Genomic DNA, 23,859 nt, shown 5'->3' on the forward strand with positions numbered 1-23,859 from the left:
AGTGAAGGGTCAATTGGAATCAAAACTAGCTACATATGGTAGCTAAACACTCAAAGGACTACACATCCCGTCAGATCTGGCGCCAGGATAAAGTGACTAAGGGGGCAGTTGAAATCAGCGAAGGGGCTACATTTTTTTGGGTTTCTTGTATTGGAATTATATTGAATTCTGCTAACATCACGCTATACCATAATAAACAAAGTTCAAATGCAGAGATTCCTAGATCATTGAGTGCTTGTCAAGTGACATGCTACAGATTTCGCCGTCAACCTATCTCCGTTGCGCCGTCTCAGTGTAAAATAGGAGCCTTCTAGCAGTCACAAGGACAAAGATTCAGCAGGAGGCTGTCAGGTAGAGGTGCAAATTAGTGTTGGATTTATTTACACGGTCACTGGTGTTTTCAAAGATGACAGTGATATTTGCAAATATATATATACAGTCCCGGTCAAAAGCTTGGACACACCTACTCATTCAAGGGTTTTTCTTTATTTTTTACTATTTTCTGCATTGTAGAATAATAGTGAAGACATCAAAACGATGAAAACACACATGGAATCATGTAGTATCCAAAAAAAGTGTTAACCTTTTTTAAAGCGTGAGTTCCAAATATCTCTAACCGTCGCCCCTGCGTGAGTTTTTTTTTTTGTTTAGTTTTTTTGCTCATGTCAGTCTGCTCTCACTGTTCCAAAATGTGATTGTTACACAACAGGACAGTTATCCGCGCTGCCCTCAAACCAAGGCACGCTGCCTGCTAATTATCTATAGGCTATGTTTCAACTTGTCAATTTCAAATTATTTTCAAATTATTTTCTCAAACTGTTTTAATTGGGGTGTGTTCCGCCGCCTCGTTAATTCACATAAGAAGTAGCCCATTTCACTGTTGCGGATCACTTATGTTTGAGGCTTTACTGAGCCGGCTAATCTTCTCTCTTCAACTAGAACCAAGCACTTCCCTAGTGTTTCCCCAGATCAAGTATGAAGACGTTGCGCATCACTAGTCAGAACAGGCCTTGCACAAACATTTTCTGTCTGGCATTTGCATTGCCTTCATGGTTGTTCTTCCTTACAAATTGGACTTTGGACATGTGTGTGTTCCTATCAAAGTAAGTGGCTTATTTTCTGTATATCGTGTTGTCATTTCTGCTATAGCATATGTATGTACAGTGGGGCAAAAAAGTATTTAGTCAGCCACCAATTGTGCAAGTTCTCCCACTTAAAAAGATGAGAGGCCTGTAATTTTCATCATAGGTACACTTCAACTATGACAGACAAAATAAAAAAAAAAACAATCCAGAAAATCACATTGTAGGATTTTTAATGAATTTATTTCCAAATTATGGTGGAAAATAAGTATTTGGTCACCTACAAACAAGCAAGATGTCTGTCTCTCACAGACCTGTAACTTCTTCTTTAAGAGGCTCCTCTGTCCTAAATACTGACTAAATACTTTTTTGCCCCACTGTATGTATGTGAGGTCGACTGATTATGATTTTTCAACGCCGATACCGATTTTATTGGAGGACCAAAAAAGCCGATACCGATTAATCGGCCAATTTTATTTATTTATTTGTAACCCACCGTTCCTAGGCCGTCATTGAAAATAAGAATGTGTTCTTAACTGACTTGCCTAGTCAAATAAAGATTAAAGGTGTATCATTTAAAAAAATCGATTTCCGATTGTTATGAAAACTTGAAATCGGCCCTAATTAATCGGCCATTCCAATTAATCGGTCGACCTTCTAGTATGTATGTGTCATAATCTATTTACTGTTTTATTCACGGTTTCATGTACTGGTGACAAATCATGCATTCCGATTCTTGCATAGATTGTAATGGACACACATGATGCGTGTAAAATACTTTTTTTGAATGTTGCAATGATTATAATGAGCAAATGCTAAGCTATTTACTGGCTATGTGTTGCGCCATGTTTGTTGACATCATACAATGCATTCTGCATTGAATTCCGAGTTTGGTGACATCTCATCCCCCCCCCGACTTCCCAGTTGTCTTGAACGCACTGAAGTCGCAAGTCTGAGACTTTGGTGCCTCAGGGTTGCCAGTCCAGACCCCCCTTTCCAGGGGTTTTATTTTTATTTGGAGTTTAAACTTACCTTGTTTGCCACCCATTTATTGATATCCCCAATCATAGTAATATTTTCTGCACCATATCTCCTCACAATGCCTTGCCCCATTTCTACACCCCATGGACTCTCCCACAAACCCCCGTAAAATGTTTTCATTCCTGTTTAGCTTTTGCGCTACGGTTAGGCTAGGCAGTAGGTCTGTGAGGTGAACACATTGTATTTGCTTTGTGATTTGTCAAAAATGGTAACGACTTGTCAAGTCATGTGCTTCGGTTCTTGTATACACTGCAACAAGTATATTGACGATTTGTTAAATGCTGAAAAGTTGCTAAACTAAGATGATATTTTTCAGGCAATGAGTGTAGCCATCCGAGTTTGTTTATTTGCGTTTTATAGTGAATGGCATTCTGGGATTAAGGACTTTTCGGATAGTCCAATATAAACAAACATGGCAGCCATCATAAAGAATTTAGCTGCTGTTAGCTTAGCTGACACGCATTTATTTTCTAAACAACATTACATTAGTCTCTTGTGCTCACCAGAGATGTGGTACATTGTTTCTTGGCCCAAGCAAGTCTCTTCTTTTTATTTTTGTCCTTTTGTAGTGGTTTCTTTGTAACAATTGACCATGAAGGCCTGATTCATGCAGTCTCCTCTGAATGTGAAGTGTTCATGGTTGAGATGTCTGTTAGTTGAACTCTGCGAAGCATTTATTTGAGGTGCAGTTAATGAATTTAGCCTCTACAGCAGAGGCAACTTCCTGTCCTGTGGTGGTCCTCATGGGAGCCAGTTTCATCATAGCGCTTGATGGTTTGGCACTTGAAAAAACCTTAAGTTCTTGACATTTTACAAATTAACTGACCTTCATGTTGTTTCCCTTTGTTTATTTGAGCTGTTCTTGCCATAATATGGATTTGGTATTTTACCAAATAGGGCTATCTTCTGTATACCACCCCAACCTTGTCACAACACAACTGATTGGCTCAAACACATTAAGAAGGAAAGAAATTCCACAAATGAACTTTTAACAAGACACACCTGTTAATTGAAATGCATTCCAGGTGATTACCTCATGAAGCTGGTTGTGAGAATGCCAAGTGTGTGCAAAGCTGTCATCAAGGCAAAGGGTGGCTACTTTGAAGAATCTCAAATGTATGTTTTGATTTAACACTTGTGTTATTTTGTAGTTTTGATGTCTTCGCTATTATTCTACAATGTAGAAAATAGTATAAAAAAAAAAATAAGAAAAACCATAGAAGGAATTGGTGTATCCAAACGTTTGACTCGTACTGCGTGTGTGTGATATATATTTACGTTCTGACTTAAATGTCAGCATTCCAAAGAAAAAGCCTCTCATCAGGAAAAACCCATCTTCGCCAATAAAGCACAGGTTGGGTCTGCCATGCTCAGATACAGCCTCCCCTTGAGTTACCCAAAAGTGAACTAACTACAACATCCCCAAACGGGCACTTAAGTACATTTAGCCACACCTTTTCTTGGTGCACAGGCCAGGTATATCTATTCACACTTAAAAGAGAAATCAGACATATGCTATCCAAACAAAGAAATGTACAGTAAACTGATAAATGCAATTAAATAAACCAAAAGTCTTTATCACAAGTGTTTTGCAATTTGTGAGCTCTCCAAACAACATTTCCACTTGGAGAATGGTATGAGTAGACATCAAACATTCTAAATGAATGGGGGAATATGTTGGGATTAGCAGTAACTTTACTGATGAAGATATTGTTTATTTCACAAGGCATTGATCAACATTGACAAACAATTGGCTCAAGGAAAGAAATGGTATGCAATAGTGGAGAGAGATGTGCCTATAGCGTGTCGTCGCCACGCCCCCCTCCCTTTATTCTGGTCTCGATGTTTAAACTGATGCTCGAGACACGTTCCTCACACACAAGCAGTAACTTCAAACATTGTCAGGACCTAGCAGTCCTCATTTTCCCTTCAACTGAAATCAGCATGATTTAGTATTTCTCACCACCCGACACTACCCAAACTAATGGACATGTGACAGCAAGGCGGGATGGCGCTTTCTAAAACGACCACTGGGTACATGATGCATATTCCCCCGCCAAATAAAGGAGTATCATAGCAGTTAGCCTGAGGTAAATTAACACTTTGCCCAGGCCCTAAACACTGTCCTCTAACCTCTTGGTGATGCGGGGGGCACAAACTTCCTGCATGGGCCTTTGCTGAAGCTTGTAATGGGAGAATTCTCCCCTGAACGATTCATAGTGGACACTGGGGTTGTCTCCATACCCCCAGCGGTGACACAACGTCCGTGCCACACCCAGGAACCTTTTGCGGTGCAGTCATCTTCTCTCCAAGCCCAGGGAAAAGGTCAGAGCACACCCTCTCCAGGCTCCAGAAAAGAGCTTGGTCATAATCAAATCGGTGTCAGTCAATGTCGGATGAAAACCTCACACCCCATCATAGGGCAGATTACCCCTCCCCTATAAGAACAACGGAAGAGGAGGAGACTGTTCGGCCTCCAACTCCACGTCCTCACTATGGTCCGACTGGTAGACTTGACCCCTGCCTTTTGTAAAATGTAAGTCAAATATGACAGGCCATGGTGAGGACGTGTCACTTAACCCAAAACTCTTATCTCTGTTGTAGTTTTTTATTAAAACACAAAGGAGTCATACCTAACTGCCCCAGTGGCTTTCCATAGCCCCCCTTCACACACCGTGGCATGCTCTGTCCATTGTGCTGACACAGCGGAGATACATTTTTCACTCAATCATTTTTGCTGTTTTTATTTATGTAGGGACATTGAACTAAAACTGAGGGGTACAAGTTTGAACTGAGGGGGCTTAGGCCCCCTCGTGGAGCCAGGTGCTATCCCACGTCGTGCAGCAACAGTGTCTGGGGCCTGTCTGCACTGTGAGTGCGCACAGGCATCGGAGACTACGGAAGTGCGACTTTGTCCTTGTGTTTCTTGGCTATTTAGGCTACGTCGTTTTGTTCACACGCTAGGTTGTTTTTAGTTTGAACTTGCTCAACTGCTAGTGAAGAGACCTCACAGACATGCGAGCCTGCATGCCATGCGAGTGCCCTGTTACCACGCCAACCTGCCGCCCTTAAAGGGGCAGCTGAACATTTGTCTACCCTCAGTAACTAAATATTTGAGGCATTGTGCTTTACTACTTTTATTTATCAACTTTTTTAATCATTTCTTTGTGTTCCTACATTTTTCAATTTAGGAGCACATGTACTCTGTAGAGCCCTGCACTTCATACATATGGCCACAGGGGGTTTCAGCCACAATCTCCAAATGAGCCTAGAGGTTGATGATCGTTTAGCAAGGAAATGGAATCTTATCCCGTTTGTTAGATTGACCCTGATGCATGTCTGTGAGGTCTCTTGACTGATGGAGTCAATGCTTTTTTCCCCTCTCGTTGTGTATTTGAAGTTGGACTTTTCCGAACACTGAAATGATCCCTGATTCAAGTAAAGTTCATAGTAACATATGCTGGTATTGCTGTAAATGTTGGTCCTTCCATAGAAATAGAATGGTGTGCTTGTTCTGGAACACATAAAATGCTCTTCAAATACTTGGAGCGGCTGGGGATTCTCAAGGACAGATTTGGGAAACTGCTGTACTGCAACATTTTACAAAGGCTCTACTTGTTCTATTTCTGTGTCCTTCCTCAGGTGGTACTTTGGTAAAATGGGACGTAAAGATGCTGAGAGGCTTCTGTTGAATCAAGGCAACAACCGAGGCACCTTCCTGGTGCGAGAGAGTGAAACTACTAAAGGTGAAGACGATTGACGTGCAAACGTGCACGGGCTGCGTCTCTAGTTACACGCCATTTCTCAATGTAGTGCACTACTTTTGTGTTGACTGGGGTCCGGTATGTTCCAAGCATCTCAGAGTACGACTGCTGATTTTTAAGGATCAGTTTAGCCTTTGAGATCACGCTGAATAAGACTACATGGACAAGTGGGAACTGATCATAGGTCAGCACTCTGACCCACTTTGTGAATACTGGCCCTGAAGTCATATGGTACCCTAAGACAAAGTCGTGCACTATAATGGGGAATATGGAGTCATTTGAGAAATAGCCAGTGACACTCACATTTCCATGAATAAAGCCTAGGTCTTAATACTGTTGCTTGGATGGACGAAGAATCTGGTCATTGTCTCCAGGTGCTTACTCCCTGTCCATACGAGACTGGGACGATGCTAAAGGCGACAATGTGAAACACTACAAGATCCGCAAACTTGACAACGGGGGTTACTACATCACCACGCGCGCCCAGTTTGACACGCTGCAGAAACTGGTCAAACACTACACAGGTATGTCTTCTACCTCCTTTTATTTATGGTCTCTCGATCTCTCCCAACACTCACTTTCTCAAACTCACTCTTTAACAGGCCTGCTACACTGGAAACGTAACCTTGCTGAGCGTGAGATGCTCCTATTCATTTCTATGAAACCTGGGCCTAAGCGACACGGCTCAGCGTAAAATGACACTGTTTCTATTTTCAAGAGTTTGACGGGTAGCTCACGCAAGAGAACACTTGATAAAGTGGCTCACGTTCTGTTCGCGCTGGCAAAATGTCGCAGTTAAAACCTGTTTTTCCCAACACCCCCCAGTGTAGCTCCGCAGTAACTGTCTTATCCACAGCTTCCTCCCCTTCTCCAAGTGCAGTTTCTGATGATAAATCCACACTCATGCACTGCGGTCTCTCTCTCACATCTGTGCTTCTGTAGTAGCAGGCTTACCTGTAATTGACCCAGTGATTTCCCCAGCTAGATGAATGGCTCACAGATTGAATATTTAATAAAGACCTTCCCTAAATGCCTCCCTTTCAGCAGAAGGAGAACGGTTAAAACTCTCTGGGAGAGCCCACTTTACGTCTCTGTCACAAATGGCACCCTGCTCCCTACATAAAAAAAAAAAAAATCATTGCACCATATAGGGAATAGGGTGGCATTTGGGGCAAATGAAAAACTTGCTCTGGTGCACTATAAAAGCAAGAAGTCCCAGTCGTGTTAAATCATCCGATTCTCATTCATATTTAGCTCTGTTATTATAGGCATGTCTAAATTCAGCCGTATAGCATGTCTGACGGGCAAACTTGAAGTGTTGTGTGAAATTTCCCCTTTTCAAGCTTCGCTGGGTTTCCCTCGTACTTTACTGCTGGGATTCATAAGAATCCCTACATGATTGTTTGTGCCCCCCACGCAGAGCATGCAGACGGTCTGTGCTACCGGCTGACCACAGTGTGCCCCACTGTGAAGCCCCAGACCCAGGGACTGGCCAAGGATGCCTGGGAGATCCCCCGGGAGTCCCTACGCCTGGAGCTCAAACTGGGCCAGGGATGCTTCGGAGAGGTCTGGATGGGTAAGACCAAATACTGTTTAGACACAAGACGGGCACACACACACACAAAGAACAAATATGCGCGCCCACACACACACACACACAATCTGGATGGTCTGAACAGACAGGAAATATATTACACTATTTTTATCCCAGGCCAGGGAATCTTTCACTTCCTTCAGATGCTTCCTCCTTTTATCTTTATCTCCGGAGGAAGTAGCATTCTCTTTCAGTGAGACACAAGTCCATCCAGCCACAGCTCATAACTACATGTGTTCATGTACCCAAATACACCCGTACTGTATTATGTCGGGGGGCTGCATCCCAAATGGCACCCTATTCTCTATGTAGTGCACTACTTTTGACCGGGCTGTATAGGGAATATGGTGCCAGAATGTGTACTGTGCTGAACACTACTATTTGTTTACTTCTGTTTTTACACCATTGTCTTGCTTCTTCAATTAGCAGCAGCATGACCCGGCTCATTCTAATTCTGTAATTCTATCCAGGCACGTGGAACGGCACCACCAAGGTGGCCATTAAGACCCTGAAGCCAGGCACCATGTCCCCCGAGGCCTTCCTCCAGGAGGCCCAGATCATGAAAAAGCTGAGACACGACAAGCTGGTGCCCCTCTACGCCGTGGTGTCTGAGGAACCCATCTACATCGTCACTGAGTACATGGCCAAAGGTGTGTGTGTGTGTGTGTGTGTGTGTGTGTGTGTGTGTGTGTGTGTGCAGTGCAGTGCATTTGGAAAGTTTTCAGACCCGTTTACTTTTTCCACATTTTGTTACATTACAGACTTATTCTAAAATGTGTTAAATTAGTGGGGGTGTTTCTCATCAATCTACACACAATACTCCATAATGAGAAAGCAAAAACATGTTTTTTTAAATGTTGGGAAATTTATTTAAAAAATACATTAAGAGAAATGAAATATTAGTGAAATATAAAAACCTGTTTTTGCATTGTCGTTATGGGGTAATGTGTGTAGATTGCCAAAGTGAAAATAGTTGTAAACATTTTTTTGCAAATATATTACAAATAAAAAACAGAAACCTTATTTACATAAGTATTCAGACCCTTTGCTATGAGACTCAAAATTGAGCTCAGATGCATCCTGTTTCCATTAATCATCCTTGAGATGTTTCTACAACTTGATTGGAGTCCACATGTGGTAAATTCAATTGATTGGACATGATTTGGAAAGGCACACACCTGTATATATAAGGTCCCACAGTTGACAGTACATGTCAGAGCAAAAACCAAGCCATGAGGTTAAAGGAATTGTCTGTAAAGCTCTGAGATAGGATTGTGTCGAGGCACAGATCTGGGGAAGGGTACCAAAACATTTATGCAGCATTGAAGGTCCCCAAGAACACAGTGGCTTTACATCATTCTTAAATGAAAGAAGTTTGGAACCTCTTCCTAGAGCTGGCCGCCCAGGCAAACTGAGCTATCAGGTGAGAAGGGCCTTGATCAGGTCACCCTGACAGAGCTCCAGAGTTCCCCTGTGGAGATGGGAGAACCTTCCAGAAGGACAACCATCTCTGCAGCACTCCACCAATTACACATTTATGGTCAAGTGGCCAGACGGAAGCCACTCCTCAGTAAAAGTCTAGTCAGGATCCAGGGAAAGATGAATGGAGCACAGTAAAGAGAGATCCTTGATGAAAACCTGCTCCAAAGTGCTCAGGACCTCAGACTGGGGCAAAGATTCACCTTCCAACGGGACAATGACCCTAAGCACACAGCCAAGACAACGCAGGAGTGGCTTCGGGACAAGTCTCTGAATGTCCTTGAGTAGCCCAGCCAGAGCCCGGACTTGAACCTGATTAAACATCTCTGGAGAGAACTGAAAATAGCTGTGCGGCGACGCTCCCCATACAACCTGACAGAGCTTGAGAGGATCTGCTGAGAAGAATGGAGGAACTCTCCAAATACAGGTGTACCAAGCTTGTAGCGTCATACTCAAGAAGACTCGAGGCTGTAATCGCTACCAAAGGTGCTTCAACAAAGTACTGAGTAAAGGGTCTGAATACTTATGTAAATTTGATATTTCAGTTCTTTTTGCTTGCAAACATTTAAAAAACTGTTTTTGCTTTGTCATTTTGGGTGTATTGTGTGTAGATTGATGGGGGCCAGGCAAAATGTAATACATTTTAGAAATTGGCTGTAACGTAACAAAATGTGGGAAAAGTCAAGGGGTCTGAATACTTTCCTCTACAGACACAGATAAACACAGCCTCTCCTTCTCCAGTCCAGATGCGGTGACGTATGTGGCTGGCAGCGTGATGTTGACATAGATTCCTCACGGTTGATTAGATGTGTAATTAAAACATTATAGCTGGAGTTTCTCTTCAGAAGGGTCCCATACACACACATGCCTGGGGGAGGCGATTAGCTGGCTGGCTCAGCTGGACCTTGTTATACGTGTGTGTGTGTGTGATGGAGTTGGAGAACTTGGTATTTTATCAAACGTAGTGAACGTTGGCCACATGCCAGAGATTTTGATGTCAGTTGTTGCACGACGCCGAAGGTTGTTCAGGCGCCGAATTGATGAGATGTTTTGAAATCCGAACTTTTAGATATCACGCCACAACACAACGTCGTCCTATCGGCATGTATCCCGGACAATTTCCTTAAAGGACCCCATTTAAAATGTATGGCCGTTTTTAATTAACGTACCCTACAGTTTGAAAGTCCTTGGGAATCCCATGTGGGGTTTTATAAGGCCCGAAGCAGAGATATTTAATTGAGAACGGCAGCAGTTTTGTGGCAAGCTTTCATCTTTCTCAGCTGCAATGCGTCACCCTGTTTCTTTTTTTATTAGTGATTGAACGCTGATGACTCATCCCTTTTAAACGGACTCAGTGACCCCTGTGTATATATATGTATAAATGCACCAGAGGAACGTGTGTGTGTGTTTATTCCCTTGGTATCCCCTCAATTCTTATCTTGGTTCAGGGGTCAATTAAACGAACAATGTCCCTCTCTCACACGGAGGAAATGGCGCCGCCTACGCCCCAAATGGCACCCTATTCCCTATATAGTCAGCTACTTTTCCCACCAGGGTCCCATAGGGCTCTGGTCAAAAGTAGTGCACTATATAGGGAATAGGGTGCCATTTGGGGCACGCCCGAGATGTCATTAGGAGCCGTGTACCGAACATAGACACAAGCTGCTAGCTTCATCAATACCAAGGGAAGGACCATGAATATTTAAGAAGGTGTATTTTAAGAAGTCTTCGGTCTCACTATTTCTATGGTGGTATTTGGCTGGTGCAACATTTAGCTGCAGTCTCTCTGGTACTGTAACTGTCATGTTTTGCTGGTGTTTTTGTAGGAAGTTTGCTGGACTTCCTAAAGGAGGGAGACGGTAAATTCCTCAAGCTTCCCTTGCTGGTGGATATGGCAGCACAGGTAAGTCCTAAGTCAACCTCTCAGGTAACATTGACATTTCTACATATGTAGCTAGTAGCTGCCATGTATGTTTCCAAGTGTCTCGCCCCTCTGTGTTTCCACCTAAGGATAGGTTTGAGCTGTTTTTAATCCCCGTAGTACACGGCTGTACAAGAGAACCAATTTAGTGTACTCTTCCGCATCCATCACCAGCATTCTCCCTCCTGTTTGTAAGGCTGCATCCCAAAAGAGCCCTGGTCAAAGGGAGTTGACTAAATAGGGAATAGGGTGCCAATTGGGACTTACACAAGACCAACGGCTCTGCTCTCCGAGTGGATCACATCAATTATTAACCCGAGCCTCTGTGATCAAACTGCGTGTTAAATGAATCTGCTTGTTTTCTCAGATCGCTGACGGTATGGCTTTCATCGAGAGGATGAACTACATCCACAGGGACCTGCGCGCCGCTAACATCCTGGTCGGGGACAACCTGGTGTGCAAGATCGCCGACTTCGGTCTGGCTAGGCTGATCGAGGACAACGAGTACACGGCTAGGCAAGGTTAGTAGAGCACCGAGACAGAGGGACTTAGAATCCCAGTTGTTGCAGGTGTGTATGGGTGGAAAGAGGATACCTATGCATTCAACCCAAAATGTGTCTTCCGCATTTAACACAACCCCTCTCTGAATCAGAGGGGTGCGGGGTGCTGCCTCAATCGACATCCACGTCATCGGCGCCCGGGGAACAGTTGTTGTTTGGGGTGAACTGCCTTGCTCAAGGACAGAACAGCAGATTTTTCCACCTTTGCCGGCTCGGGGATTCGAACCAGCAACCTTTTGGTTACTGGCCTAGCGTTGTTAACAGACAGACAGACAGACAGACAGACAGACGGACGGCTTAGAACTCTGGTTGCGTCCCAATAATCTCTCCTTTCTCCCGAAGTGTTCCTTACTTGTTCACTTCCCGTCATGGATTTGAAATGACTTGTATATTATTGTGTTATTATTAATATATGGAACCTTCCTCTACCCCATGCCTACACCACTACAATGCTTTTACATTTGGGGGAAGTAGTCAACGGGTGCACACTTTAGGAAAAAGGAGAGATTACGGGGACACAGGGCTTAATGTCACAGTCGTTTGAGATGTATATGAGGGGGGTGTGTGAGGTCACTGGCGTAGATTAAACCCTGTTTTTTCCTACCATGGTAAGTTAAGCTAATAGCGGAAAGCAGATGCTCATTTACTCTGATTAGTTGCAGTGAGTAAACTCTGACTCTCAAGCTGCCTGCTGCTTAACCATTTAAGACCAATGGTTTGAGCAGAGAAACAGGCGTCCCTGACAATACCACTGTTTTTCCCACTCAACACTAGTCTTAAACCTTATTGAATGTGACCTTTTGTTTTTACCCTGCAGTTCACATACAAGAATCTGTCTTTATTGACAATGTTGTATCTTAGTTCAATCAGTTTCCTTTGCAATTACATCTGACTTAAACCATTTTTTAAAACCAAGTATGATCGGTTAAAGAAATTTTTTGAATTGTTTTGTTCGAGGTCAATAGTGTAATTGTCATGGCAGACTGAAGCATGAACTTTGATATGGGTCAATTCTCTGGTTCTATTCTCAGTGGTTCTATTCTCAGTGGTTCTATTCTCAGTGGTTCTATTCTCAGTGGTTATATTATGACTCTAGGCTCCCTAATGACCCCTAGTGGAAGTTAATGTTCTGTCTCTCCCTCTCTCTCCCCTCTCTTCTTTGTCTCTGCCCATATCTTCCCCTCCTGCTCCTGGTTTGTAGGTGCCAAGTTCCCCATCAAGTGGACGGCTCCTGAGGCTGCCCTGTACGGCCGCTTCACCATCAAGTCAGACGGCTGGTCCTTCGGCATCTTACTCACTGAACTGGTCACCAAGGGCAGGGTGCCCTACCCAGGTGAGAATAGACAAAACAATGTTTGTCCCACATGGGCCCCCTATATCCCTCAAACTCAACTCTGGACCTCCAAACCAGTTCCACTGTGTTCTTTCATTGTTCCTCTCCAATCAGGGACTAATATAGACCCGGGACACCAGGTGGGTGCAATTAATTATCAGTTATTACAGAAAACGAGCAGAGGGTAAGAGTTGGAATAACCCTGTCCAATATACTGCACTTCTTTTGACTTAGTGCCCACTCCATGTGAGCCCATGTAGGGATTACAATGCCTTTTAGAATGCAAATCCCATAACAACAATGGCAGTCTGAGGCTGTCTCTCTGGTTAGGATTAGTCAATTGTGTGATCTCCAAAGCTAGGGAAGTAGGTGTCTTGTGTAACCAGGAGGAGTCGTGCCAGCACAATGTAAACAGTGAAGTCTTTGTAGCCTAGACTAGTTAATACTGTCCTAGGAAGTGGGCTGGGGGTGACACTGTCGTGATGGCTGTTTTTGTCTCTACGGGGTAAACACTGACTGAGGTTAGAGGGAACCATCTGGTAGGGTCTGATCTGGAGATTGAACACCACTCTTGTTTATAACCATCTGTCCCAGACTGATCGGGCTCAGGGGAGAGAGAGGGAGGCTGACTGGTGCTGTGAAACGCTGACACACACACTAACCTTCAGACCCCTTTTTTATTTATGCTTTTCGGGGGGGTGTAATAGTCTAATGGAGCTATTGGGTGATTTCACAATGCACTACCATCTCGTGACTGTGACAATGGAAATAGATCACAGACCTTGTTTTGTTGTGGATAATCTTGATTTTTATTGTGACTTAACTCACATGGTTTACTGCACTGTTAATGGAATGGGCACTAAACAGACTGACCCCTCCCCCTCCTTCTGTGTCGCTCTTTCTCTCGCTGTCTTATTCTCTCTCCACCCAGGCATGGTGAACAGGGAGGTCCTGGAGCAGGTGGAGCGGGGGTACCGTATGCCCTGCCCCCAGGGCTGCCCAGAGTCCCTCCACGAGATGATGAAGTTGTGCTGGAAGAAGGACCCTGACGAGAGGCCCACCTTCGAGTACATCCAGTCCTTCCTGGAGGACTACTTCACAGCCACGGAGCCACAATACCAGCCTGGGGATAACCTATAGTCAGGCCTGGCCGCAGCGCAGCCCTGGACCACTTCACCGTGCAATGTATCTCTCCACCCAGGAGGAGCAGACTTGGATACAGACGCATGGAGACGTAATTCTATGAATAATGTGCTTCAGAAAAGCCAACTGGAAGCTTGGATATCAAGTTGCACAAACCACTGCTATCGCTGATGATCTTTTTTTTTTTTTTTACATCTTTTTAAAATTGTATTTTTACGTTCTGTTTGTTTTTAATTTCAGGTACTAAATATAGTCTTAGTTTGTATGAATTTACTATTTTATTTTGGATCCTTAATTTTGTCCTCAATGATCATGTTCATTTTCAAAGTGACCAATCATTCAACTGTGTAGTTGTTTTAACAAATTTGTTGAACCATGAAAATGGCACGAGAAAGCCCATCAGGGTAGAGGCTCTCGGAATGAGAGCTCTTTGAAATGGAGGACAAGAGAGAAGGATGTACTGTACGGCTGCGTTTTAGAAATAGGCAGCCCAATTCTGCTCATTTTTCCACTAATTGGTCTTTTGACCAATCGTATCAGATCTTTTGAAATATTTTTCAGAGCTGATCTGATTGGGTAAAAGATCCATTAGTGAAATTAAGATCAGAGTTGGGCTGCTTGTGTAAACTCAAAGGCAAGTACTGTGGGAATATTTCAAATGAGAATTAAGTTCTGTGTTCAACTGGAAAATGCTTTTCTTTCTACATGTTTTTCTGAATGATCGACTTGAGTGGCGCGGATCAGGGACAGTTGCGTGGGTCCGTCTTGTCTGCTCATTTTCTATTTTATTTCTATTAGTTGATTTTATTCTATATAAACCAAGAATTATTCATATCTTGGAAATGGTTCTAGGTTCATGTGAAGCCCTCGAGTCCTTCATTAACATACAGGACATTTCTACAACACTAAGTCCATCCTGTTATGTGTCCAAGACAAACTGTTGCCATGCCAAGTTATATTACCTCTTTAAAGATCACTACAGCGTATGACTAAACCTTGTTTCCCTTGTACTCTGATCTGGAGACAGTTTAGCATTTTCCCTACAAATTCTTTAGGTGAGGATTACAGGAGAGGAAGCTGATCCTAGATCTCTATCTAAGGGAAACTTTACCCCGGAGCAATGTATCACTGTGAGATAGGAGAATATTATTCAGCTCTCACCTGGCAATGCCGACAGCCCTGTAGATCACTAAGCTACATGCCAACGCAGATTGTCTCTGCACATGTCATAGCACTACGCAACAGGAGGCAATCTTGAATGGAGCTAGTATAGACTAATGTACATCTAGGACTAGAATTTGAATTTATGGATGCAACCACCTGATTTGGCAGTTACGGGCCAGCAATAACTTGTACACAATTATGTTAAAAAGGACTTGGCCTTTGGTCATTTACTAGACTCATCAGATGTTCTATTTTCAGACCTGAAGATGCTCGAAAAGGAAACCATTTCACCTTTATGGGAACATATTGCCAAAGCACCTGAACACTGTTTTATTTTGACTACATGTGATTTTATAGTGTGAACGGATTTCATTCAGTCAACAGTTTCAGCCTAGATACAAAGAGGATACGTTTTTATTCAGACATTTTTTGTTTTTAAAGGTAGACTCAGCGAAATGACGTTGCCACGAGCAGCACCGCAGATATTGCGATGAGCGAGATGCAAGCCTTTGCTCCCTCAGTCACATACAGTGCTTGCGCAAGGGTTCCCTTCACGCTGTAAGAGCGTGGTAGGTACGGGACCAAAACAGTGGGGGAGTTTAGCCTCGCGCTTCAAAGCTCTTAGTAGTTGCGGAATTTGACCCACTATGCTGTTTATTTTGTGCACCTACATCATATCGCCGAGTCTTCCTTTAATACATTAGACAGAACCAGTAAACGCTTAGTCATATTTTAAGACCGCAAAATGGAGGAAGGTCATTTTAATGCGTCATGTCGCATCCACAGGGGTCATTTGACTCTTCTTTAAACTCATCAGTTAAGTGTTACATTTGATTATGCATACTTACACAGCTGGGCAGAACATAGATTGGTCAACTGGGGTTTTAAAGAAGGGCTTTGTACAAAATCCTGATTTTATAAAAAGCACAGCAAAGACGTTGGGGGAAAGATAAATAATTATGGTTTAGATACTAATCTGTGGAATTTGTACAGTTGGAAAATAAAACATTTCTGATTCTAATTTGTATGTTATTCTGTATTGAATTCGTGAGATTCATTAGTTTAATACGGACAACAGGCACAACATTTTATGAATCTCAAGCTGTCAGTCAGAATGATTAATATTCTTGGCATGAATTGATTTTTGTCAGTTACATTGCAGCTACTATGCATGAAGTCATGTGACAATCACATTATTGCTCGGTGCAGAGGCATTTCAACCAGTTGCAGTGGGCGGGACTCCCTGTTGAAATTGCGATAGTACAGAAGGGGCTACTTCTCTGTTAGCTTTTTTAAAATTTGAATTCTACAAATATCAAATTGACAGTCAGTGATGTCAGATTTCAAACGTATTTTGAGCATCATTGTTCAGGCGCAATGGTACGTGCATCAATGTAATGACTGATTTATTACAGAAGTTGCAGACAAAAGTTAATAATTGCCGCTGTGCTTGCTTTACGTAAAATGTTATACATAAGGTACCACCAGTAGTTATAACTATTACACAATGCAATAATACATTTGCTAATTTCATCACCAACCTGGACTACTCTGTCGCTTATGTTGTCATCGAAACTGATCAAGGAATGCGAGGATATTGGTTGACTTTTACTTGTGGGAAGCGGCACAGAAATTGGTCAGATTCTTGATCCACAAACTACACAATTTAAATACATTTGGAGTATTATAATTGGTTGGCTTTCTGTAACCAACAAATACATGTTATCCACAGCGTCATCTTGTGGTAATATGTGTCAAGACAATACAGGCTGGCTTTGTATTAATAGGCACAACTAGAACAAATGCAAGCTGACCATATTATTTCACAGATTTATGCAGATGTTATGCTAGTTGTCCCAATGTCAACCTACCTGCTAGTCTGAGGATAATACTATCTACTGTTTTCAAATGGATCACTAACTTTCACTTTTGTCCCTTCAAACTGCGGTGGTGTGTGCTGTGGAAACCCTGTCAACCCTAGTTGTGGGGAAATCTAGAGGAGATTGAGTTATTTCTGTGGATTTTACCTTCTCACCGGCAGTAGGCAGATGTGATGGGTGAGCAGGCCTACACACAGCCCCTCCACTAGGCAAGTCGGTTAAGAACAAATTATTATTTACAATGATGAGTTAACGGCCTTGTTCAGGGGCAGAACGACAGATTTGTACCTTGTCAGCTTGGGGATTTGATCTAGCAACCTTTCAGTTACTGGCGCAACGCTCTCTCCGCTAGGCTACCTGCCGCCCTTCACTGAAAGGTTTCCCCATTTTGTGCCGGATTGGACCAGAAAAATTATTAATTCAGTTGGCCACAGCGGCGATCCTGAATGCAGTGTTAAATGTTTTACATGTCAGTAATTTAGCAGACACTGTTATCCAGAGCGACTTAGTTAGTGCATTCCTCTTAAAATGGCTAGGTGGGACAACCATATGTCACAGGCATAGAAAATACAATTTCCCTCAATAGCGTAGCTATCGGTAGAATCAGAGCTGCACAAACAACCAACTTTATTATTTTTTTTATTATATATTTTTTTACAAACATCCAACTAATATGTAGTGTCGGAAACTTGATGTTGTCATTGCGTGCTAGGAATATGGAACCAAATTCTAAACTTTTGACTATTTTAATACACAAAAAAAAAGTATTAACTTTTCCCAAAATTTGGTTGTGTAATTTCAAATACATTAAATTGAGATTGTGCATGACTGGCCTACACACCCCATAATGTCATACTGGAATTATGTTTTTAGAAATGTTTACAAATTAATAATTGAAAAGCTGAAATGTATTGAGTCAATAAGTATTCAAAGCCTTTCTTATGGCAAGCCTAAATAAGTTCAGGAGAAAAACGTGTTTAACAAGTCACATAAATTGCATGGACTCACTCTATTGAATGATTACCTCATCTCTGTACTCCACACATGATCTGCGAGGTCCCTCAGTCAAGCAGAGGATTTCAAACAGAATCAACCACAAAGACCAGGGAGGTTTTCCAATGCCTTGCAAAGAAGGGCACCTATTGGTAAATGGGTTAATTGAATATAATTGATATAATATAACATTGAATATCCCTTTGAGCATGGTGAATTTAATCATTACACTTGGGATAGTGTATCAATACACCCAGTCACTACAACGATATAGACGTCCTTCCTAACTCAGTTGTCGGAGAGGAAGGAAAGTGCTCACGGATTTCACCACGAGGCCGAGGGCTTATAAGTAAACATTATACGGTAAAGTTGTATTCGGTGCATGGTAACCTGTTGTATTCGGCACGTGACAAATAAGATTCGATTTGACTTTAAAACAGAGTTTAATGGTTGTGATATAAAAAGACTGAGGATGGATCAACACCATTGTAGTTCCTCAAGTCTCATAGCAAAGGGTTTGAATACTTATGTAAATAAGGTATTTCTGTTTTAGTTTTTTAATATATTTGCAAACATTAAAAAATAAAAATAAATATTTTTGAAGGTCTTGGGGGAAAGACCTTGGTCTTCTCCAACATAGTTGAGAAGGAAGTGAGGAAATAGGATGTGAGGAATCACAGAAAGACACATTCAGAAAGAGCCCAGGCCTCAGATCCTTCTCACTTCCCCTTATCACCTTGGAGATGGCAGCATGTCCCAGGATGTTGTCGGGGGAGGTGGGCTCTTTGATCCACATTGGTTTGTACTCAGCCAGCCTGGTCCCCAAGGGCACCTACGTCCAACCTCTGGTTGGCATCAATCGTCTTAAACAGAGAAGACAATTGGCTGCAGGATGAATTGGTCCAATCAACTGCATTATGTTTACTGCATCCAATGGTATAACAGATTCAATTTACCTGTGTGTTGTTGGGTCCAATCATCTGCCGTATGGTCAGCCCCCACCATCACTTTGAACTTGGTCCATCCATCATTTAGTGCAAGACTGTGGGGTCTGACCGAGAGAATGACATTCGCCAGTGAAGTCTCATACGGCAGATGATTGGACCCAACAACACACTGGTAAATCTAATCTGTTACGCCATTGGATGCAGTAAACCTCATAATGCAGTGCGCAACTATAGGAACATACAGAGAGAGAGAGACACAGACTGACATAGATACAGTGCATTCAGAAAGTATTCACACCTCTTGACTTATTCCACATTTTGTTGTTACAGCCTGAATTCAAAATGGATTAAATCGATTTCTCTCTCACCCATCTACACACAATACCCCATAATGACAAAGTGAACACATGTTTTTAGATTTTTTTGCAAAGGTTTTGAAAATGCAATATTTAATTTACATAAGTATTCTCAACCCTGAGTCAGTACATGTTATAATAACCTTTAGCAGTGATTACATATGTAAGTCTAAGCTTTGCACACCTAGAATGTACAATTTTTGAACAGAATTCAAGCTATGTCAAGTTGATTGTTGCTAGACAGCCATTTTCAAGTCTTGCCATAGATGTTGTAACGAGGTCACTCAGTAACATTCAATATCGTCTTGGTAAGCAACTTCAGAGTATATTTGGCCTTGTGTTCTCGGTTATTGTCCTGCTGAAAGGTGAATGTCTCCCAGTGTCCATTGGAAAGCAGACCAGGTTTTCCTCTAGGATTTTTCCTGTTTATGGCATTTATTTGTATCCTAAAAAACTCCCTAGTCCTTGCAGATGACAAGCATACCCATAACATGTAGCCACCACCATGCTTGAAAATATGAAGAGTGGTACTTAGTGATGTGTTGTATTGTATTTGCCCCAAACATGCTTTGTATTCAGGACAACGTGAATTTATTTGCCAAATGTTTTGCAGTTTTACTTTAGTCCCTTACTGCAAACAGGATGCATAATTTGGAATATTTGTATTATGTAGAGGCTTCCTTTTACTGTCACTTAGGGTAATATTTCCAGCCACAATGACAAAACATTCAATATAACCATGACCCCCATAATTACTTTAAATCCATGTAATTATAACTAATATTTGACCTGGGGTCAGGAGCTGAAATTAAATCTGTTCCAGTCTTTCTCAGGATGAGCACTAAGTTATGTGATTCAGAACACCCACTACATGCCTCCCAAGGTATGTTTTAATCATAATGATCACAATGACCAACATTTCTGTTGGTCATTGTTCCATCAGGATCCAGGCTACTCCAGTGAGATGTTGGGACTCATCAGTGCAGACACTTGATACCCTTCAGAAATGTGGAAGAAGCTCCTGGACCCGTGAGGAATGTGGAGTAGGGTGAAGTTGCCCCTAGAAGTGGATCTTGGGTCCGTTATTCATTTCCCCCACAAATTGTTAAGGTTATGACTGTGGGAGTGTAAGCTGATCCTAGATCTGTACTCTAATGTTCTGTCTCAATAAATTGTTGTTTAATATTAGAACATGTTTCCAATGTTCTGTGCCAACTAACAAGTCAACTAAATGTATAAATTCTTTATTTACAAAAATCACATGACAAACAAAATACACAATTAAATCATAAAATAAAAAGGCAACATGTAGACTGTACCTGAATATTTAAATCAGTTAAAAGGACAAAAAAAAGGTAATTGAAGCCCATTTAAACTGCCATCTGCATTTTGATGGTGGGGTGGGGATTGTAGTCAACAATCTCAAAGTCTTCTGCACGGAAGTCATCTATTTTCTCAACCGTCCGGAGGAGCTTCAGCTTGGGGAAGGGCCGAATCTCTCTCTGGAGCTGTAAGGGAAGGGTCATCACGTTTAGGCTGCGGCCAGACATTGTGTCCAAAAACTACAGATTGAGACAATGGTTCTTAAAATGGGAGTCATCCGTTGACAGACAACATCAAAATGGACAATATTATTACATTGTAGAAAATAGTAAAAATAAAGAAGAACCCTTGAATGAGTAGGTGTGGCCAAACTTAACTGGTACTGTATGCATACACATCTCATTGGCTGTAGCATTACACACCTGTCACTGCAGTGTATATCTCAATGTCAAAGTTGCCCGTGTTGCTGTATCGGGTCATGAACCTACCTGCACTTTGAGGGGTTCGACGTGGTTGCTGTAGATGTGAGCATCTCCCAGTGTGTGCACAAAGTCCCCAGGCTAAAAGGGGAAACGAGGCAAGACATCTCTTATTTACTACACCTCTTATTAAAATATCCTCTTTTCTTTTAGTCAAAGGAAGGGAGGTGCTGTGAGTAGGATATTTAAACCAGTGTCTGCCCCACCTTGAGTCCTGTGATGTGAGCGATCATGTAGGTGAGGAGGGCGTAGCTGGCGATGTTAAAGGGCACTCCCAAGCCCATGTCCCCCGAGCGCTGGTACAGCTGGCACGACAGCTCCCCGTCAATGACATAGAACTGGCACAGGGCATGGCAGGGGGGCAGCGCCATGTGGGGCAGGTCTGAGAACAGCACAGGAGTGGGTGTGAGCGATACAAACCAACACTGACTGTTAAGTGTGGAATACACATTGAAATCATTACTGCAAATGTAATATCTAGACCTGTGCAAAATCAGAATGGAATATTTTAGTCAAATACCCTTGGGGTTCCATGCACACATTATGATTCTCCTGTCTTCTGGATTAGTCTTGATAGTGTCAATAACCATCTGTAGTTGGTCCACACCTTGTCCTGTGTAATCTATAAAGTGAGGTATTAGGCAAGAGAATTAAGCACTACAGTTCAAAATGGTTGGCTTGAAACACAACATAATCCTACAACACCATGTCAGGGTGATGGACCTTTGTGCATGTCGCTGTATTCTGCACCATAGTGCCTCCACTGGAAACCGTACACGGGTCCCAGGTCCCCCTCCTCCCGGTCTGTAAACCCCATTTTGTCCAGGAACTCTCTCGATCCATTTGCATCCCAGATCTTCACCCCTTTCTCTGCGAGCTCCTTGGCATTTGTTGAGCCCTACAGCAAACGCACAGAACAAGATCAGTCAACATCTCTGCCCGATGTATTGGTATGGCGCGCCATCTAGTGGAAACATTCAATTCAATGGATTATAACAGTGACCACGTTTACATGCATACAGTATTCCGGATAGCAGCTCACATCACGCTTAAGATCTTATTCAGGAATATCTGTTTACATGCACATGTGATATCCCGTTCACGAGTATCCCTGTATCTGTGAGTGGACAGAATATTCCTCATTTAACTTCATATGGGTAAAATGGAACAGAAAACTGAAGTGTGGATGGACACTGGCTGTAGGCCTATAACCTTTCACACGTAGGGAAATATCATATTTACTCTTGCAGAATAATGGATACAACAAATAATCATTTGCTCAGCAACAGGAGTGAAGAAATAATATTGTTCAGCATCTCGAGTGTCATCTTCGACACTTATGCACACAGACTGTATTTCAACCACATACAAACATGCGTCCCAGACAAACTGATGTCTTATCAGAAACGTGTTTCATCGTTCTCAGCTTTTAAGTTCTTTAAAACCGATCAAACTTGATGGCATTGCACATTTTACACAGGTCCAATCTTTCCACGGTTTGAGTTGTTGCGTTTTCTCCCGGTTCCTAAACGAAATAGACAACTTCACCGGTGTTAACTAGATTAATGCATTCATTCTATAGGTGGATGACATTGTTTTGGTGAGGACTAGTCTTATAAGGGAACAAGTTATGACAGAATAGAAGCTGCATGAATTCAACTATAGTTGACAAACAAATGGCCTAACAAATGTAGTTAATTATTGGGGGTGAAAATAGCCAGTATGCATTAAAGGTCCCCTATGGAATATCAGATAAATAAATGGCATTATTAATGGTGGATCTAACTGCACAGGTAGCCTACTTTTTTGAAGTGATTTGTTTGACAATCAGATGGAAACGTCACGAGACTAACAACAGTCTATGGTGTTGTGCGAGGACGTTTGAATCATGGGTGTTCGCAGTCTAGGGTGTTGTGTGACGATGGCACGATTTATGCAACCGGAGCATGCGCAGACCGCGTAAAACAGTAAACCGAATAAGATGTTTACATGAGTTTCCCCGTCTAAAAAGCACCATATCCTAGGCATTTTATCCTGGTTTTACATAACCCGGGAAAGCGTGTATTCCGGTCATTGTTAAGGGGATATGATGTTAATATTTAGCCAACTCAAAAAACAGAATACTTGAGTATTCCGAATAATTTCTGGATATTGGTGTGCATGTAAACGTGGTCACTGGTGCATTATTTCGGGGGACATGGCTTCCTTCTTACTTTGATAAACCACAGTAGTTCTTCGAGAATTCCTTTCCAGAAAACCCTTTTCGTCGTCAGCAAAGGAAACTGATCTGGAACGATAAACGGGAAAAAAGCTAGTCATTTGAACAGGGGTCCCGTGCAAAGCCAGGCAACGTTCTACTTAGGTTGTGCGTGCAATGGCGGGAAAATTACATGTTTTAATCGTACATTAACAGTCTACGCACAACTTCCCACACATACTTTACATTAGTTAAATCGACTTACCCCGGAGACTGTATCTCGTTTGTGAACCGAAAACAGAGATGACCCCCGTTCCTGTTCGGTCTCCCTTTCGATGTCCATGTTGCAAAATGTATTCACATTGGTTCAGATACCCGCGTTCATCACAGAAGAGAGAGAACGAACTTTGTCCCACCTGACTATCTGCCTTCTTAGGCTCTTCGTTATTACAAGGTTCCGCTGTGTTTATGTCAGAAGTAGCAGGCATTTTGTTGGTTAGTTTAACAACAACAAAAAATACTGACACAATTCATGCAGTGGAAGCACTGGTTGATTTCTTCTACTCCTGTGTTAAATTTAACATTTCCCGGTTTATTTTGGTT

At 42.3% G+C, this 23,859-nt stretch overlaps 2 protein-coding genes across 2 annotated transcripts in view; one reads left to right on the plus strand and one right to left on the minus strand.

The window, feature by feature from the left end:
- LOC118373655 (tyrosine-protein kinase yes) overlaps positions 1–16,102 on the plus strand; it is a 31,644-nt gene extending 15,542 nt beyond the window's left edge. Inside the window, exons 5-12 of the mRNA XM_035759860.2 lie at positions 5,766–5,869; positions 6,262–6,411; positions 7,308–7,463; positions 7,952–8,131; positions 10,787–10,863; positions 11,249–11,402; positions 12,643–12,774; positions 13,706–16,102. Coding sequence (XP_035615753.1) covers positions 5,766–5,869; positions 6,262–6,411; positions 7,308–7,463; positions 7,952–8,131; positions 10,787–10,863; positions 11,249–11,402; positions 12,643–12,774; positions 13,706–13,914 — 1,162 coding nt within the window. The 3' untranslated portion in view covers positions 13,915–16,102. The remainder of the gene's footprint in view (positions 1–5,765; positions 5,870–6,261; positions 6,412–7,307; positions 7,464–7,951; positions 8,132–10,786; positions 10,864–11,248; positions 11,403–12,642; positions 12,775–13,705) is intronic.
- Positions 16,103–20,485: 4,383 nt separating this feature from the next.
- Positions 20,486–23,858, minus strand: tyms (thymidylate synthetase). The gene is made up of 7 exons (XM_035759878.2): positions 23,522–23,858; positions 23,273–23,346; positions 21,783–21,957; positions 21,580–21,681; positions 21,266–21,441; positions 21,069–21,140; positions 20,486–20,765 (listed from the first exon to the last, which is right to left on the minus strand). The coding sequence occupies exons 1-7, from the start codon at positions 23,742–23,744 to the stop codon at positions 20,628–20,630; spliced, it is 960 nt and encodes a 319-aa protein (XP_035615771.1). The 5' UTR covers positions 23,745–23,858; the 3' UTR covers positions 20,486–20,627.
- Position 23,859: the final 1 nt, after the last annotated feature.

This window comes from Oncorhynchus keta, chromosome 4 (assembly GCF_023373465.1).
Source record: "Oncorhynchus keta strain PuntledgeMale-10-30-2019 chromosome 4, Oket_V2, whole genome shotgun sequence".
NCBI classification, from domain to species: domain Eukaryota; kingdom Metazoa; phylum Chordata; class Actinopteri; order Salmoniformes; family Salmonidae; genus Oncorhynchus; species Oncorhynchus keta.